At 45.8% G+C, this 17,089-nt stretch overlaps 1 protein-coding gene across 1 annotated transcript in view; it reads left to right on the forward strand.

The window, feature by feature from the left end:
• LOC126536327 (cell adhesion molecule Dscam1-like) overlaps window positions 1-17,089 on the forward strand; it is a 305,377-nt gene that overhangs the window by 61,238 nt on the left and 227,050 nt on the right. The window contains exon 2 of the mRNA XM_050183248.3: window positions 2,139-2,549. Within this exon, the coding sequence (XP_050039205.2) occupies window positions 2,139-2,549 (411 nt within the window). The remainder of the gene's footprint in view (window positions 1-2,138; window positions 2,550-17,089) is intronic.

Consider the following 17,089-nt stretch of genomic DNA (forward strand, 5'->3'; position numbering starts at 1 on the left):
GCTCCCGCCTATTCATTAAATATAATTATCGGCCAAAGAGCATGGGTGAATAAGAGAACGTAAATGCCTCACTTCATACGCTTGCAGGCTTTAATGGTGGTGTTCGTATTATGCATAAATATTTTTTTCTGTTTCATCAGTGGGAGAAAATGTTTTTTCAGAACAGATCCCAAGACGTCTGATTGAAGCTATATGTTCTGCAGTGTCAGCGAGCTACTTTTGCAACAATATGTTTTATTCATGCGTAATCATTAAAAGTGTCAAAGGGGGAGAAAGTGTGTTTAAGTGAAGTGTGGAAAGCCGGTTATGTGGTAGTGGTGGAGCGGGAATGGGGGAACAAAGCAGAGCGTACATATATATATATATATATATATATGTATATTCATATTATAAGAAGCCAACAAACACTGCCACCAGTGTTTGTTGGCTTCTTACAATATGACTAATAAAAATCGGGAGCCTTGGTTAACCCCCTGTCCTCCTTTATATATAACTATATATATACATATATATATACATATATATATATATATATATATATATATATATATATATATATATATATATATATATATATATATATATATATATATATATATATATATAGTGCCGCTGACGGTGCACTGCTGCGGCAGGCCACTCAAAGTTTCACTTCACTCCTCGAAGAGGCAGGGCGTTTGTCGCGTGAACTCCTGAAATGCAGTTTTAATCTGGTGAGCGCAGTTTAAATCGTGTATGCGGGACCTGAAAGAGGTGCGACGTTATGCTAACGCATTTCTCTCGCATTTCCCGCTAAATCGCCTATGAATTTTTGGCAGCCTTTTCATCTATCTCACTGACACAAATTTAGGTTTCCATTAATTGCATTGTACTTCAATAAATTACGGTCGGTTTTGGTGTTTTCATCACGCAGTTTTATTGTGACGCCATCATATAATCTAGTACGTGTAGATCAGGTGTTATTTTCGCTCTAATCTACACTGCGGGCCTTGTTCCTCGCAAACTAAATACAGTTGCGTAGTTTTACGTGCGAATAGCACAATCTGATTACGAGGCACGCCGTAGTGGAAGACTCCAGACAGTCTTGTGCACTTGGGGTTCTTTAATTACCCTGTGCCTAAACCTAGGCAGACGAGCGTTGTCACACTTCGCCCCCCATCGAAATGTGTACACCGTGGCCGTGATCGAAACCACGGCATCCACCTCAGCAGTGCAACGCCGCATTCACTAAACTGCCGCGGTGGGTATTATTTATTTATTTATTTATTTATTTATTTTTACGGACTGTAGGCCATGTTGGGCTGTAGCAGGATTGGCGATAACATCCTATGTCAATTTCACGCAAAAAAGAAGTCGGTCAGGGGCAACGAACGCAAACTGCCGTCATTCTTTTTCGTAATACGGCTTTCGCAATTTATAATGTGCTACTCTCACCCTTGCACCTGCTCCGCTATTTATTCGTAAAGTTAGTGCAGAGGTATTTATTCAGAACATGACAACTACGCAACAGGTCTATCAAAACTAGAATTGAGGATCGATTACTGTACGTTCCTGCGCATCTTTAAACACGCGTCATTCTTCTTCTCCTTCTTGAAATAGTTTTAATTTGCGCGCTTCACTTGATTTTTGATTAACATAGGCGAATCTTTTTCACGACAACGTGAGGTATATAGGTATGTAGCTTGCGAATCTTCACTTGTACATTTCGACTTCTAATTTTTTACATCATTTGCATACACTTTATTCCTAAATCTGTTATCCTTTTTTTGAATCCTGATTGTCTGCAAGCTAACTGTGAGCCATATGGATACCTAGCATGTGTGATCGCTAAAAGAGCTGTTTGGTGTGGTTTCCACCTGCACAGACACTCTGTGAGGCAAACGTCTGTTACAGTTCAGCGTTTGTGTCGTAGATATGCTTTAGGTCCTTATATTCATTTCAGCTATTATTGCAAGTAACTCTACTTACTTGTATCACTTATGAGCCCACGTGAAAGTCAAATAGAGCAGTAATAACTACGTGCTTGGAACCTTTACAACCGAATCCCCAGCTAAGCCTACTGCAGTTTTAATATGTCCCTCCGGGAGAGGTACGGTGTGTTGAGAGTTCAACGACATCTGTTTGTTTCTCACTCGCAGTGCTACTGCACGGCCCGTCGACTCTCCCCCACGCCACTTTCCTCGCCTGGGCCTCCTCTCCGCGCGGTTCCGGCGGCAGCAACAACAACGGAATAAGCGGGGGCAACGTTCAGGGCCCGCAGCTCACGAGCGAGCTGCCGTCTCGGCTGCTCTACTCGAACTCGTCCGGCGGCAGCCTGCCGTGCTCGGCCACGGGGCAGCCGGCGCCGACGATTCGCTGGCTCACCGAGGACGGAGACGAGGCGGCCGACGTGCCCCGGCTGAGGCACGTGCGCCAAGGCGACGGCTCCCTGGTGTTCCTGCCCTTCCGCGCCGACCAGTTCCGCCGGGACGTGCACGAGGCCCGCTACCGGTGCTCGGCCAGCAACGCCATCGGCACGGTGGTCAGCCCGCAGGTCCACGTCACCGCTGGTGAGTGGAAACGTTGGCACTCGCGCCGAGTTGGTCGGCGAGCTATGCGGCCGAATCAGTCTTTGCTGTTCGTGTGCTTCCGTAGCTCTTTACGAAAGGCAATGAGTTGTTCATGGCAACGGGGAGATTCTGCCAGAGCCTGGGCGGTTTCCTTTCGTGAACCTTCCTACATATTGCGTGCTTCCGCAAAACCTATTTACCATTTTGAGGGTCCCTACGTTTCCAGCCGTCAGCTATGTTGGCCTCGCTCTGTGATCTGCTGGCCTCCTGGTTAACTGGCCTCCTGGTTAGTGACCGCAGCGGAAAGATTTGTGCCCTGTGTTTGAATGCCGACTAATTTTTCTTCCGCTGCGATGCTTTCTTTCTGAGAAAACCTGCTTTAAGTTTCCTTTGTAGCTTCGCGATGCAGTTTGGTGGACGACAATCTTTCTTTTTCGTGAACCTTCGTCCGCCTTGCGGGCTTCCGCATAACTAATTTGTGAGACCCTGGGTGAGTAGCGCGCTCATCACTCAACACTTAAAGGAGTTGCATAAAAATATGGCAAATTGAGATTAACTTTAGAACCAAATTGATTATGTGACGATATAATTTGGCGTACTTTTTGGAATTCGGTTCCCTTCAACTGCATTGGTCACCAGGCACAAAGAGGACGTCGTTGTACATACTATACAAGTGTAATTGATGGTAGCAGAAATTCAAAAAATTACCACATGTCTGGCCTGACCATGTCATCGTTTGCGTTATGCGAAACCGCTGAAAATGCTTGCGCCCTTGCGGTAATGTCAAATATTAACATTCTTGGTGCTTCCGCCCGCTTCTGGAGCGGGTGAACTTGAAAGGATATTATATCTGAACATGCATTCGTGGTGCACGCGCGATCATCATGTCAACAGGAAACATGATAACCCGGAAACTTCTCTCAGTTATCTCCAGCGCCCTTAACTGAAGACAAAAACTGCACCCTATTCACAAGCCACTTTGACTATTCGCATGAAAAAAATCAAAAAGTAAGACATAGGTGAAATAGACAAGCTTGTTGAGTTGAGTGCCTTGTACATCCTAGCTTTTAATCATTTGCGTTGTAGCTGCGACGAGACCGGACTTCCCGTTTCCGGTTCCCGAACTAAAGCATCCCTTGGTAAGCATTTGTCTAGTTCACATCATCGTCATGGTTCGGCCATTGTTTGCGCCAGTTCTGCCCATGGAGGTTTCATCCTAATAAAAGCTCCATGTCACTGGTCTCGCGTATCGCTTCTATTTTTTTATTCACCCCATGCCACGACTCTTTTAGCAGTTCGTGTCCGTCTACTCTATCACAGACCACACCTTTGTGCCTGTGGCCGCGCTCGCCGCTAGTGCTTCTGACTGCTCGGGAGTCGGATTTCCCCGCAAGGTTCCAGCAGACTGTCGACGAGACCTAGCTTTCGCGGCATGCTGCAATTAGCTGATGGTGCTACGTGGCGTGCTCGCATAATGTCTGAGTGTGGCCGAGTTACCAATAAGCGCTAGCGTGTTTCTGCGAAAAAAAAGGAAACGCGGACAGATGCCATACGGCAAGCGTACTCGTTGATAACATGCCGGCACTTAACAGGAAGTCGCCGCGTTTCTGTGCCTGTCATCGGCTCATTATGAAGTTCCCGCTACTTGCTTACAAAAGTGAATATTGTCTGCGTGCAGTTCCTGAACACGGCAGTAGTTTGCTGTAGTAATCGCCCTGGTCTGGTGGAACAGAGAGATGCCTGTGAAGCTCCGCGCTGTTATGCCTGCATTTGTATGCGCTTCGAAGTGTGGCTCCCCTAGCTACATGCCACCACCTTAAAAATAGCCCATGCGAGCACCGTTTAACAAATGCGATGAGTTCTTTAGTAGTCCTCTTCGCCTGCCGCTCGTGTAATGTAGGACTTAAAATATTTTCCTTTCCGAACTTTGTCCCGAGGCAAAATTGTGGCAGTTCTCTAATCCTCTTAAATAAAATCAGGCTAGTCTGCTACGATTGTAGCCTGAAAAGAAAGCCAAAGCCCCCATTGAAATCTTATAGCCGTAATAAATACCGCGTTCCCACTTGAAAAAGATTTAGTGACATCCCGCGCACATGATGTCACAGCTGAAGCCATACCGCCCCTTTATTGTCTTGTGAAATGCGCTGCGCGCCAGCGTTATCGCCCCAAACGCACAGAATGAATTAGATTTCATGGAGGCGGCAATCGTGATGTGGCCCCCGTAAATGAAGCGCTTGTTTGCGCATGCAAACCAATTGAGCGACTTTGGAGTACACAGACAAGTATATGCGGGAGGTGCAGTACAGAGAGCCTCTTTCAAGCGTGCGTTTCCTACGACAGGGAACCGGTGCTGCGTCGTAGAGAGTGAAAGTTAAGGATAAATTCGAAGGTGAATTTCATTTCGGCGCCTTCTAATCACGCTAGTCACACAGCTTCATTTCACTGCGTGTAATGAAATGGACGCGCACTGATCTAAATGACGCGATGATGTATGAGACCGCATCCTCGCATCCTTTCGTTCTGCACATTACCTCGTGATTGCTCGTCTGCTCGTGTGCTACAATGTTGCGCACACCCAAACAGCGCTGTTGTTAGCAACGCTTCCCTGCTAGCCACATTTTTGTTCCGCTTTCTGCTGTTGGTCACTACGTTGGAACGAAAATCCGCGCACACATGCGCACCCAAGCCACTTTCATACTTGCAGCCACAACATAATTACTGCAAATTATGAAATGCAAGTAAGAAAAAAAAAAAACGCAAAGTTTAGCGCGAACGCTTTTGCGATATTTAAGTAAAATCACACTGTTTCTCGCGACTTATTTGGCCGCAGGCGTAAGGTGATAAGCAGATTAACCGTTTCTTTGCGGCTTCGACTTTGCCAGTCAGAAGCCAATGAATGAAAGCAAACAAAGGCTATAGCTGTTCTCATGCAAGGTTTTTGTGTCGCGCGCTTAACTCGACGCACGTCTATCGGATTATTCCGTAAGAAAAATATAAGTAAAAGTAGAAGAAGGGGGTGTTTGTTGTGACTGGCTCTCTGTGCGAACGCGTCCTTCTCTTGGCGATTTTTGCAGATTTGCTCAGTCTTACTTAACTTTCGCCTTATAATATGCGAACTGGTGAGAAACTCCGCTTTTCTAAGTGCAGCAGTAAACGCATTTTATAGGACGCATCAGCTTGAGGATAATAAGGAGCCGGGATTAAACGAAGGTAGTCAAAAACAGCAGCTCTCAGATGAATTATCACAACGCCTACCTTATTGAGCCTGTCTAATAGGCCAGGTAGCAAACCTGACGTACGTCTGTTGACCCTGGGGCGCGTCTGTTGTTCTGGGGCGCGTTTGGCAGGCATTCTCAGATCATGAACAGCAGGTTGCCACTATCCGTCAAGAGAAAAGTGTATAACAGCTGTGTCTTACCAGTACTCACGTACGGGGCACAAACCTGGAGGCTTACGAAAAGGGTTCTACCTAAATTGAGGACGACGCAACGAGCTATGGAAAGAAGAATGATAGGTGTAACGTTAAGGGATAAGAAAAGAGCAGATTGGCTGAGGGAACAAACGCGAGTTAATGACATCTTAGTTGAAATCAAGCAAATTAAATGGGCATGGGCAGGACATGTAAGGAGGAGGGAAGATAACCGATGGTCATCAAGGGTTACGGACTGTATTCCAAGGGAACGGAAGCGTAGCAGGGGACGGCAGAAAGTTAGGTGGGCGGATGAGATTAAGAAGTTTGCAGGGACACCACGGCCACAATTAGTACATGACCGGGGTAGCTGGAGAAGTATGGGAGAGGGCTTTGCCCTGCAGTGGGCGTAACCAGGCTGATGATGATGGTGATGATGATGATTATTATTATTATTATTATGATGATGGGGATGATGATGTCGACGTTCCGGGATCTTACATTTAACGTAGATATTATGCTACGTTGTGTAGATGTCATTTAGCAAGGAGGAAGCAGGAATATACGGATAGACAGGGAAATTAACCAGTTCTCAGACCGACGGGCTGCTCTGTGCTGGGGAAAAGGCGTAAGGAGAATAAAAGATAATAGAAAAGAGGTATTGCAAAAGAAAGGAAGGAAGAGCAAAAAGAAAAAGGAAGAAGGGAAGGAGAATTGGTACTGCTTAAAGTCTGTAACAAAAGCTTTGATGCACAAGGAAAGGCACCAGGAGGAACAAGTGCGAATATATTGTTATTTTCTTCTTCTTTGACTAACTTGCCGTTAAATTTCCTGCTCAATTTCTGTGATGATATCTTATACCCGAGTTGTTATTTCTTGTTTCCAAAACTGCTGCACATACCCTTGATGAGGATGAAATAAAAATTATGTCGTTTTAGAACCATGCTGAAGGATGGAATAGAGGCTCATTATATATTGTGACACAGCTGTCACCTCGACTCTTTATTCAGCAAGGTCGCGCGCGCTGAAAAGTATTACGCTGACCATGATGATGAATATTTACCAATAAAAAAGATGAAGGGTGAGTACAACGTTTAAACTATGTCCGATATGCTCATATGTTAGGAATATGTTAGGAATAGTACTCAAGTCAATAGCGTTGATTAGACTACTTCAAGAGGAAACAAAAAGCGTAGGTGGACGCAACGAACATCGTAAATAAGCACCGTATTGTAAAAATACAAAAGAAAATGACGAGTACAGTTGGTGTTAACGTAGCACTGCTTGCCAATCTTAGAATCAGAGGCAAATGCCGGCTTAGGAAACAGGACGGTGGCTCGGCAATTTCGGCCACGGGTAGGCAACAAATGGATTAGTATTACCAGCGGCATGGGCAGAGCAACTGCGTACGCTCAAAGTGCGCGTGAATTTCCTCATTTGCTCTCCTTTCTTTGTTTCGTTTCGTAGCTTACTTATTCTTCTCAGCTTCGCCTACATAAACACTGACCGCTTGTTGACGTGTTCCGCCTCTTTAATTTAACCCGGTTGTTCTCGATGTCTCCTTTCCTTTCTTCGCTGTTCATTCCCCTACTTTCTTCTTTTGTTTTTGCAATGGGATACCACGCTGCATCTGTGGCTGCAGCTGCAGCCGGCGACGTCTCGGGTGTCCTTGCATCTGCTCGAACTCTTCTTTTATGTTTTTTTTTTTCCTTTGCGGTCGCACATTTCTCTTATTCTGCGAAAGTTATCGTTCCTCGCAGGCCAGTTCCATTTTCGGCGAGCTGTGGCGCAGCCCTAACTCAGGACCTTCAGCCTGCAGCTTTCATTTCACGTTCTTTCTTTTGGCAAAGCACTCCTTCGAATGCGCTCTCTTGAGGGTCCCCTTTTGCACCATGGGTGGATCCTTCAGAAGAAGGCCCAAGAAAAAAAGAAAGCTTTTCTTTTTTCAGCGTCTGTATAAATCAGTAGCTCGCAAAGAAAAGAATAGGGGCAATGCTGAACCTAACACTGCAGAAGGACAAAGCCGGGAGCCTTCGTTGATGCCTGAAACAAATCCGCCCTCCACGACACTGAACCTCAATTCGCTGCAACGACTGTCGCTGCATCTGTTCTCCCGCATATAGTTTGCTTGCTTGTTTTTTTATTTGTTTCTGTTTGTTTGTTTGGCTGTCTGTCTGTCTGTCTGTTTGTATCCCAACCCTTATCTGAGTCCTGCTTGCGCGCAACTTATTGTTTACGCTTTAGGCCTTCGGAAAAGCGCAGTCCCTCCGTCTCTCGCACAGTATGCGTGGGTCGGCAAAATTGGAAACTCAGCCATGCGCGAGCGTTTTTGCATCGAAAACACCGACCGCTATGCGAGGCACCACCGGCTATCAGTGCTGGTAAATCCGAAGGCAGCTATCTATAAGCGCAAGAAAGAAAAATACACGTCCAAGACCAACGGAACGAACTTGGACCGACGAGAAAGCGAACGGAATCTCTAAGAAAAAAATAATTGAACGGCCACTCGCTTACTTGATTTGACCTTAGTTCGCTGCTGCCTTGTTCTTGGCTGCTTTCTATTGCACTTAACAGGAAAACGAAAAGGAGCTTGGTGAACGAGGTCTTATGTCTGCGATGTAATCTTTGTGCGTTGAGTTTAGCGTAGCTTCTGCATATATATATATATATATATATATATATATATATATATATATATATATATATATATATATATATATATATATATATATATATATATAGTACACTTTCTGGAGGCATTGATTTCAGTTTACGCCATTCTTCTGCGAATAAAGCCCTGATACGTCCCCATATTTTAATGCATACATATCTTTTCTATCGCTTCTTCTGCCATTGTTAGCGATCTGCTGTCACTGAGAAAATTTCCCATGGTTTAAAGAAATTCAGCATTAGGCTGCTTTTGAATAGGCGCACGCAAGCAAAGGGTTCGCTTAACACATAGCACCTCGCATCGCGAAAGAAGGTTTCGGTTCTCGCTTCACAGAACCAAAAAAATTCAACGACGTTTAGCATACTCCCCAATGCGAGATTTGAGCGTAGCTTTACACATGCTGTCATTTCGTGATATATTTAAGAGTTTTAGAACTGGGGCCCCAAGCCGCGTTGCGTTGGTTGCTCATGGGCTGCTCAGGAGCATAGGATTTTTAGAATTTGGACAAGAGAAGCGTTTGGTTGCGCGCTCGGGACACCGCAGTGGTGAAAATAAAAGATTGAAAGCGAAAATATAACAAATCTTCTTGCAAGCAAAACCTAAAAGAATCAATTTTTTTCGACAACAACAACAACAACAAAGGTTCTGGATAAAGTTTGAATAAAAATAATTACTTTGTTATTATTTGTGCGACTTTGTGCCCTTCCCATGACAAGGGGGGGGAGGGGGGGGGGGAGAGGCTCGAAGGCTACCTCAGCTAGCGTCTTCTTGCATTGCGCTGCGTCTCTTGCCTCTACATATGCCGCAAAGCACCAGGAAAACGTCACGTTTGCGCCGCAACCAACTGTTGTATGCTGATTTAAGTTGGATTGAAACGCAACCGCGCATACGGAGCTTTGTGACCAGTCATGCTTGGCGCACTAACTTGGTTGAGCGATCCGAGCTTTGGATGGCTGCGGCTCGTATGTCCCTCTTGGTTATCACCCGACTGCTCGTCGCCCGCGCGAGCTGAAGTCCCTAGATATTTTCTGAAAAAAGAAACAGGAAATCTATGGTCTTTAGCGTAACCCAAGGCGGATTGGCACCCCCCCCCCCCCTCCCGTATTTTTCGATTTTAGGGTATTTGGGTTGACCCTAACTCAAATCCGAAGGCTGCCTTGCGTTCTGCGCACGCAAAGTTGTGGCCCTCTATATGCTTGGGGACCTAAGACAATTAGGGTGTGATTTCTAAAACACTCTATTGGCTGGCACGGACAATCTATCTCGTGTGGCACGTTCCAAATGGAGCGAAGTGGGACGCGTCTGCCTAGCTAATCGAGAGATCGCGAGAGGCAACGCGTGGGTTACGCGTGGGCGCGATTCAGAGCAGCCGCCGCAGATAGGCCTCACTCACGCAGTGCTTTGTTTCCATGCATATGACGCGCCCTGCTTTGGCACCATATCATAACGATCGTCGCCATAAAGCCGGTCTTGCGCGGCACTACGCTTTTCTTCTCACGCTTTCGTTCCACCAATGATGAGAGTGGCCCTTCGTCGCAAGGAAGTCGTGCCACCATTCTCAGCGGCGACAACACCCAAGGGAGCGCCTCATCGAGCCTTACTCGTAGCCGGTCGCCGTCTCCCCTTGCAGAAGTAGTTATCTCCGTTACACGCACTGGTACCGCGGACTGAAATCAGCAGCAGACGCCACGGACGAGCCTAGCCCTCCCCACCTCACGGCACCCGGCCCCCTCCTCGGAAGCACAGATGAGATCGCCCATGCGGCTGCGAATGCCGTGGCTGCCGGCAACTCAGCGCATGCGCAGGCATGCGCTGAGTTGCTGAGTCCCTTTCGCTCCTTCTCCGCTTTCCGCCTCATGGTTCCGTTGCACCCTCCTACTGCGCTTTCCTCCTCTTCTCTTCACTATGGCCTTTCTTTCATGTACCGCTGTGCTCGGCGTTCGCTTTCATTCTTCGCGGCGCTCGTTCGTTCGGTTACGCCGACACCGCCGACGCTCGCTGCAGAAACGGGCTATTAGTAACTTAGCTCTCAAATTTTCTGAACATAGTTCGGGTGTCTTGGCTTTGGATTTGCATAAATTTCGAAACATAGCGCGGGGAGCTTCGCATCAACCAACATGACATGGCGGCAGCCGTCGAGACGATGGATATCGTCTGTAGCGCCGAATCCGACCCAATTTCTGAGTAACTTTTGACGGTCGTAAGAAAAAAACAGAAAATCTAGTATCTGGAATCTACAAAATCGTAAATGTAAAAAAATAGTTAATGATAAATCAGCGCTTTTCTAGAGATCAGATTTAAGAGTGTGTTGTTGGCCTCAAGTCAGAAAGTGTCGGCTGGCATACGCTCATTCTCATTGCCTTCGGTACAAACGCATATATCAAATAAATTAATTTAGTTTATTTCTACCTTCTCGGCAATTAGCTTTCAGCAAAAATTTTAAGTGTGTACGAAGTGTACGTATTATAATAATTCACGACTTTGTTTATTATGAACACTGTATTTCTGTATTTTCTTCTATAGCCGTACAATGAAGGCACTGCAAAGCGGTCTATGCTAACACAAGCCGAGCTTCCTATCTTAAAGGCATCCGTGCTACGGCACCACGGGAAAGAAAAGCGGTCACGGTTTTGGGCACTTTAAGCTTTGAGACCCGTAAGCTTGCGGTCTCTATTCTCTACTTCCTATTCAAACATGAATCCATTGCGTGCCGCGTGTGTGAAAGTAGCATATGCTCGTTTTTTTTTTGTTTTTTTTTTTGTCACATAGTGTGAGTGCCATTTCGGGCTCAGGGACAAGAAAGGTTTACCTGTCTTGCCTGCTGGCTATCTGAATTCTGTTTTGACTTTGGCGCACAAAGTGACCAACACGAACGGAAGGTGGAAGCTATCATCAAATCTATGTTTAAAATACCGGTGTATTACCTGTATTTAATCTCCGCAGATTCTTCCGCACTACTTAATAAGTTTCCGATCTTTCTAACTATTATGTCTGCCCGACGTGAAGCATTGGCCTGGCCACCACATTAGCCCGTGCAGAATCGAATGTGGCACTGCAGCGTTTACTGTCGGCATTGTGGCGAGGTTATCCCGAACAGCTGACGTTTGAAATGACAAGAGCCATACAACACCTTACTTTAGTAGTGCTTACTGAGATAGGAAGAAGGCTACCGATACAATGAGGGCAGTCTCGTTAACGCTGCTACCGTTCGGACTGATAGGCCAGAGGTCGCGGAGCAAGCGGCTATTGCGCTCGCCCTGGTTTACAGGCGCAGGCCTTTTGTATATAGCGATTCAAAGTCGGCCGTTAGGGGCTTTGAGAAGGGCTCGGTGGCTAAGGTTGCTTTTAAAATTATGCAGACATGTGAGATCTCTCAACACTACTTATGTTGGTTCCCTGCTCACCTTGGGATGATCGAGGGAGCCCCTCCGAATCTCAATGAGTCCGCTCATGAGGCAGCGCGAGATCTTACCCTCCGCTCTGCCCCGCGCGGCGGCGTGGCGGTACTCCCCGAGAACAGAGACTTCCCTTCCACATACAATGAAATCACGAAGTATTACCTTCTTAATCGCAGGGTTTACAGTTTGCCGCATCCTAAACTAACCAGGGCTCAGGCACTTACATTACGCTTACTACAGACTGGTACTTATCCTTGCCCACGGAGACTGAACATGTTTTATCCAGAGACGTATACAGAGCCTTATTGCCAAGATTGTGGTGCTTTAGCTACGCTCGAACACATGCTCTGGTCTTGCGAAAGAATTGAATACTCAGCGATCAAGGATGCGTCCAGGTGGGAGGCTGCACTTTGCGGCCCGGACCTGGATGAACAATTCTGGGCTGTCCAGCAGGCTCACGACGTGGCCGTGAGGCTTGGCCTTCCGGTCCCGACGTGGGAGCGGCCTGCTTAGTGATTAATTATCACTACTAGCAGGACCAAATAAAGTTTTACTTCCTTCCTTCCGATTCACTGGGGTGCTATCGTCAATGAACTAGCCGATAAAGCTGGTCGTTTAGCCCATGTAGAAGACCGTCACCTACGAATTTCGCTTTCTAAGGCAAACGCTAGAAGGAAGTTGTTCGGCACTCACAAAACTTGCAGTGGACACCGCATAACCTAACTCGCTTAAGCGGAAATGCTGAATAAACGGAACCATGATATCAACTTTGTTTGGTCACCCACCGACACAATTTAACATAGTTGAGTTCGACGGAATTTCAAACAAAACTGTCACCTACCTCATCGCCGTATGAAACAGGAAAAGGTCCGCAAACATATCATATAGCGATCCTCTAGACAGTGGAGAAAATCGAATCCATCAGGAAGTGGCAGGCAAGTTAATGCCAATTAAAGCTGTCGAAGTTGCAGCTTTGTTTCTCTTATGAGGACTTCGCTAGGAAAGTGATGATCCCTGAGGAGGAAGAGAGCACTACAGAGTTATAGGTGGTATCGTGTAATCAGGCTCTCACTACTCATTCGTTCCCACGGCCAGGGAGAAAAGACCTCGGATGATGACCTTGTTACCTGCTCTGTGGAGTCAGTAGAAGATATTGGTGAAGTTCGTGCCGTAGATATAGATATTGCTATTCTTGTGCGTGGTACTGTTTCGGACCAGACAGCAAGACATGCCGTCGAGAGTCTGCAGTGCTATTTCGAACTTGAGAACTGCACACAATTATAGAAAATCATTTCGCTCATGAACACAACATTGCACAAAAGTAGCTGCAATAACAAAAGTAGAGCACAGTAAACCACAACAACATCAAAACATTCGAACGCTTTCCGAGTAAAATGACTGTTTATGGCATTTCTTTCCTTCGGCTAAATGAAACTATGGATAAACGGAACACATTTTCTAGTCCTTTCGAGTTTCGGTTAAGCGGAGCCTAGTGCATATACATAGGGTTCCAGCTATCATGCATCCCGTTTCTTTAAAAAATACGGGCCATCTTACGCGAAGATAACCCAGTACATATCGTCCACAGTCGAGTGAAGTAAGTTCCAGTAAATTTTTATGCCATTCAATTTAATAATAATTTGCAATAAGATCTATATTTTAATTACTGGGCTGAATGCCATGATGTCAAAGAAGAATTTGCAGGAAATTGAAAGAAGCTTAAAGCTAGCATGTTTTCAACCAGATTCATTTTGTACGTTTATTTATCCGTCTGATAAAGAAAGCCCGCGAAAAATGTATAATATCACGTGGCACCATGCTTGTTAATTTAGGTAGTAAGCGAATGTTTACAAGTATATAAGGCTAATAAAACTACTAACCTTACTTTCTATAACTGTCCATTATTTGCTGTCGCAATCCATGCTTCGCCTTTCGGGCAGAACTGCGACTTCGTTCTTTTTTGTCGGGCTTTCTTTATCAGATGGGAACAATACACGGACAAAAAGTAGCCGGCTGAAAACTTGTCAGTTTGAGGTTTCTTTCATTATTGTTTAACTTAGTCATTGACTGCACGCCATTCATAGCACTAATTTAAAAAAATACTAATTGCAATTAATAATAAATTGAATGGCATCACCAAAGATGTTACTGGCGACTGCTCTACTCGACTGTGAACAATGTGAACTTAGTAATTTTTTCCTAGAATGACCTGTTCGTTTTTATTTTATTTTCTTTAATGCGATGCATATGACAGCTGGGACACCCTGTATATTTCCGCCCTGCAAGACGTTCAGTGCGGGTGTGATTGCAGGACGTTGCACTGTTGGAAAAAACACAGGCATACACCATCACTTAACTACTTGAGTACACCGTCACTATTAATTGCAAAACGTAACATATGTGAATATCTTTGTCTTATTAAAATTCTCCCATTGTGCATGCATGAAGTATGTACTTCATCCACAACAGCGCACGGAGAAACACACTTTACGAAGGAAACTAACATGCACAGAGCGATTTCTTTCTTAGCCAATCACAAAGAATGAGCTCGAGCCAGTATTCCACTCTTAAAACCGTACACTGTGCATAGGTCGATACTGTATAATTTCGAAGAACTCTCGGGAGGTCGGCAGCTGGAACGATTACGCCTATTCGAAAAACACGTAGGAGATCCAAAACATAAAATTCTATACTTTTCTTAGAAAGCCTCATAAGAAGAATGTCTGTCGATATAGTCGAGAACTAGAGAAATCAAAATGTATAACGCCACGCAAAGAAAAAATAACAACGCTGTTGATGAATAACAGAGGAGACAGGAGTCGAAATGCCGTCTATTAAAATCTGAAACCAAGGAATCGACATAAACCGAGGGAACATATCAAAACTGGGCTGTTCCTCATTTCTGTGGCGAAAGCTTGAATACAGAAAACAAAACGGGTATAGTGCAATGCAGCGTAGCGAAATCCGCAGCACAAAGAACGTCGTGCACGTCGTCATAGAGACATTCGTTGAAATGAATACCTGCACAATATAACGGTGCGCCGAAAAAAGACATGAAACAGTCACCACTCACTTTTAACTCTGCCTGCGTGCCTTACTTCGCACTCCTGTCTTTCTTGTTTCGAGGCTGCAAAAAAAAACCGAATGTTCGAGACAAAGCGAAGGCGTACACCGGATAAGTTACACCCAAGCGTAAAGTGCAACGTGCCGTGCACGAAGGAGTCGCTAATGCACAAAGATAAAACGCCTTCTGAATGAATGGAATTGAGATGCAGCAACGAAATAACGCGACGCTGCCTCCATGCCAAGAACAGTTCCTGTACAGGGAGGTAGCAGAAAGTGAGCGCACTCGCTCGCGCGCGTCCTTCCTTCGACTTGGATGCCCAGGGCACTGTGGAAGCAACCGCGAGGAAAGAATAGTCAAATGCACGCGGAAATATACCCTCTCTGCTGCGAGAAGAGAAAAAAACAAAAGAAGATTCAGACGCGCCGTAAAGAATGTGAACAAGACCGAAGAACAGAGATAAGGCTCGTGCAGACGCAGTCGGAGACAGGCGTTGTCGGCATGCGCCTGGCGGCGGAGAGTACAGCTCGGGTCGTGGAGGAGAAGAATCTAATTCTCTTACGATTCTCTGGCGAATTTCGTAAAATGCAGTCGGCAAATTTGATTTATTCCTCTGCTCGCCCGCGTGAAGGAGACGAGATGCTTGCCAGATGCGCGGGGCAGTGAGATTGAGAGTGGAAGTGCAACGCGGGTGCGTTTTCGCGTGTCGTGAGCGCTTCCTTGGGGGGGGCACCTTTCGCGAATGGCGAGCATGGGAGCGACGCGAGCTTCACTCAAATTGCTTCGCACTCATCGTATTAACCACTAGTTTTAGTTTTCTTGACAATGCTCGTGAGCGACGCAGTCGCATTTGTTGATGAACCGCGGGGCTAATGTCCTCGCTGATGGCACTGCTTCACGAGAATTGTTGGACAACGCGCTCCCGCTAGCCACCGCTACGATCAGAGTATTGCTACGGAGCATCATGCTGCGCGTATTAACCAAATATGTGCCTGCACTGGAATAGCGGCAGCGTCGTTTGTGGAAGTACATAGACTAAGTGCAAAACTCAGCAATGTAATGTTAGCTACAAGTTATGAGTCAGAGGCAGTAGTTATAACTAAGCAGGATGTCTGAGGTGCGTTATCGCTTGAAAAATACCGCAAGAAATAGCACATGGGTCGGGCTGGTGCGAGTCCCATCTGAAATCTCTTGCCATTATGTGATCAGAGTCCTGCACGCGTAATTCTGCAGAAACGGGCGTGAGAACATATAGCGTGATCATGCAATGGACGCGTGGTCTTCAAGTGAACTGGCCACGAAGGGGTTGCGTTGGAGTATAAGAAGCGCTGTACGGTAAGGTGCACTAAATTGGGGTATATGATGTAATTTTAAACTGCGCCTTCGCAAATGAGCTCAGTGAGCACGCGTCCCTTCACTATAATCCCAACTGATCCTGGCAAAGAGCCACCTTTCTAAAATGAATAAACGATTGCTTTTGGGCGATGTTTCAATGTTTCAGTAAGCATAGCTCTAAGATGCGGTAAAGGATGGATGCCCGTGATCCATGAAAGCGTATAAAAGATGCTACTACGTTCTAAGTACGGATCTACTTAATTGCGACGAAGAGTTAGTGCACTTAATTTATTAATAAACATCTCTTTCTAGAATTGACCTCTTCCTTTCAGTGGCCTACGGGAGCTTGTTGGAACACAACAAAGATGCAAGAATCATTAAAGACTGTCATTAACCATTTGATACAAGAGCAACAGACGAGATAGTTCGCAAAATTTAATTACATTTGCAAGTTTTTAAAAGACGCAATGAACACATACCGACATGCCTATACCATAAGCCTGGCATGACACGTTTACCCACATGCTGACCTGCCATGCTTACTTGACGGCAACCCGTATTTTGCCCATCCCTTTGCTGGGTAGCAGACCGTAAACTCGCATCTCACCCTGCCGGCCTTCCCTCCCTCCCTTTCTCTCTCTCTCTAATATGTAAAGAGTACGT

Source organism: Dermacentor andersoni, chromosome 4, assembly GCF_023375885.2.
Source record: "Dermacentor andersoni chromosome 4, qqDerAnde1_hic_scaffold, whole genome shotgun sequence".
NCBI classification, from domain to species: Eukaryota; Metazoa; Arthropoda; class Arachnida; order Ixodida; family Ixodidae; genus Dermacentor; species Dermacentor andersoni.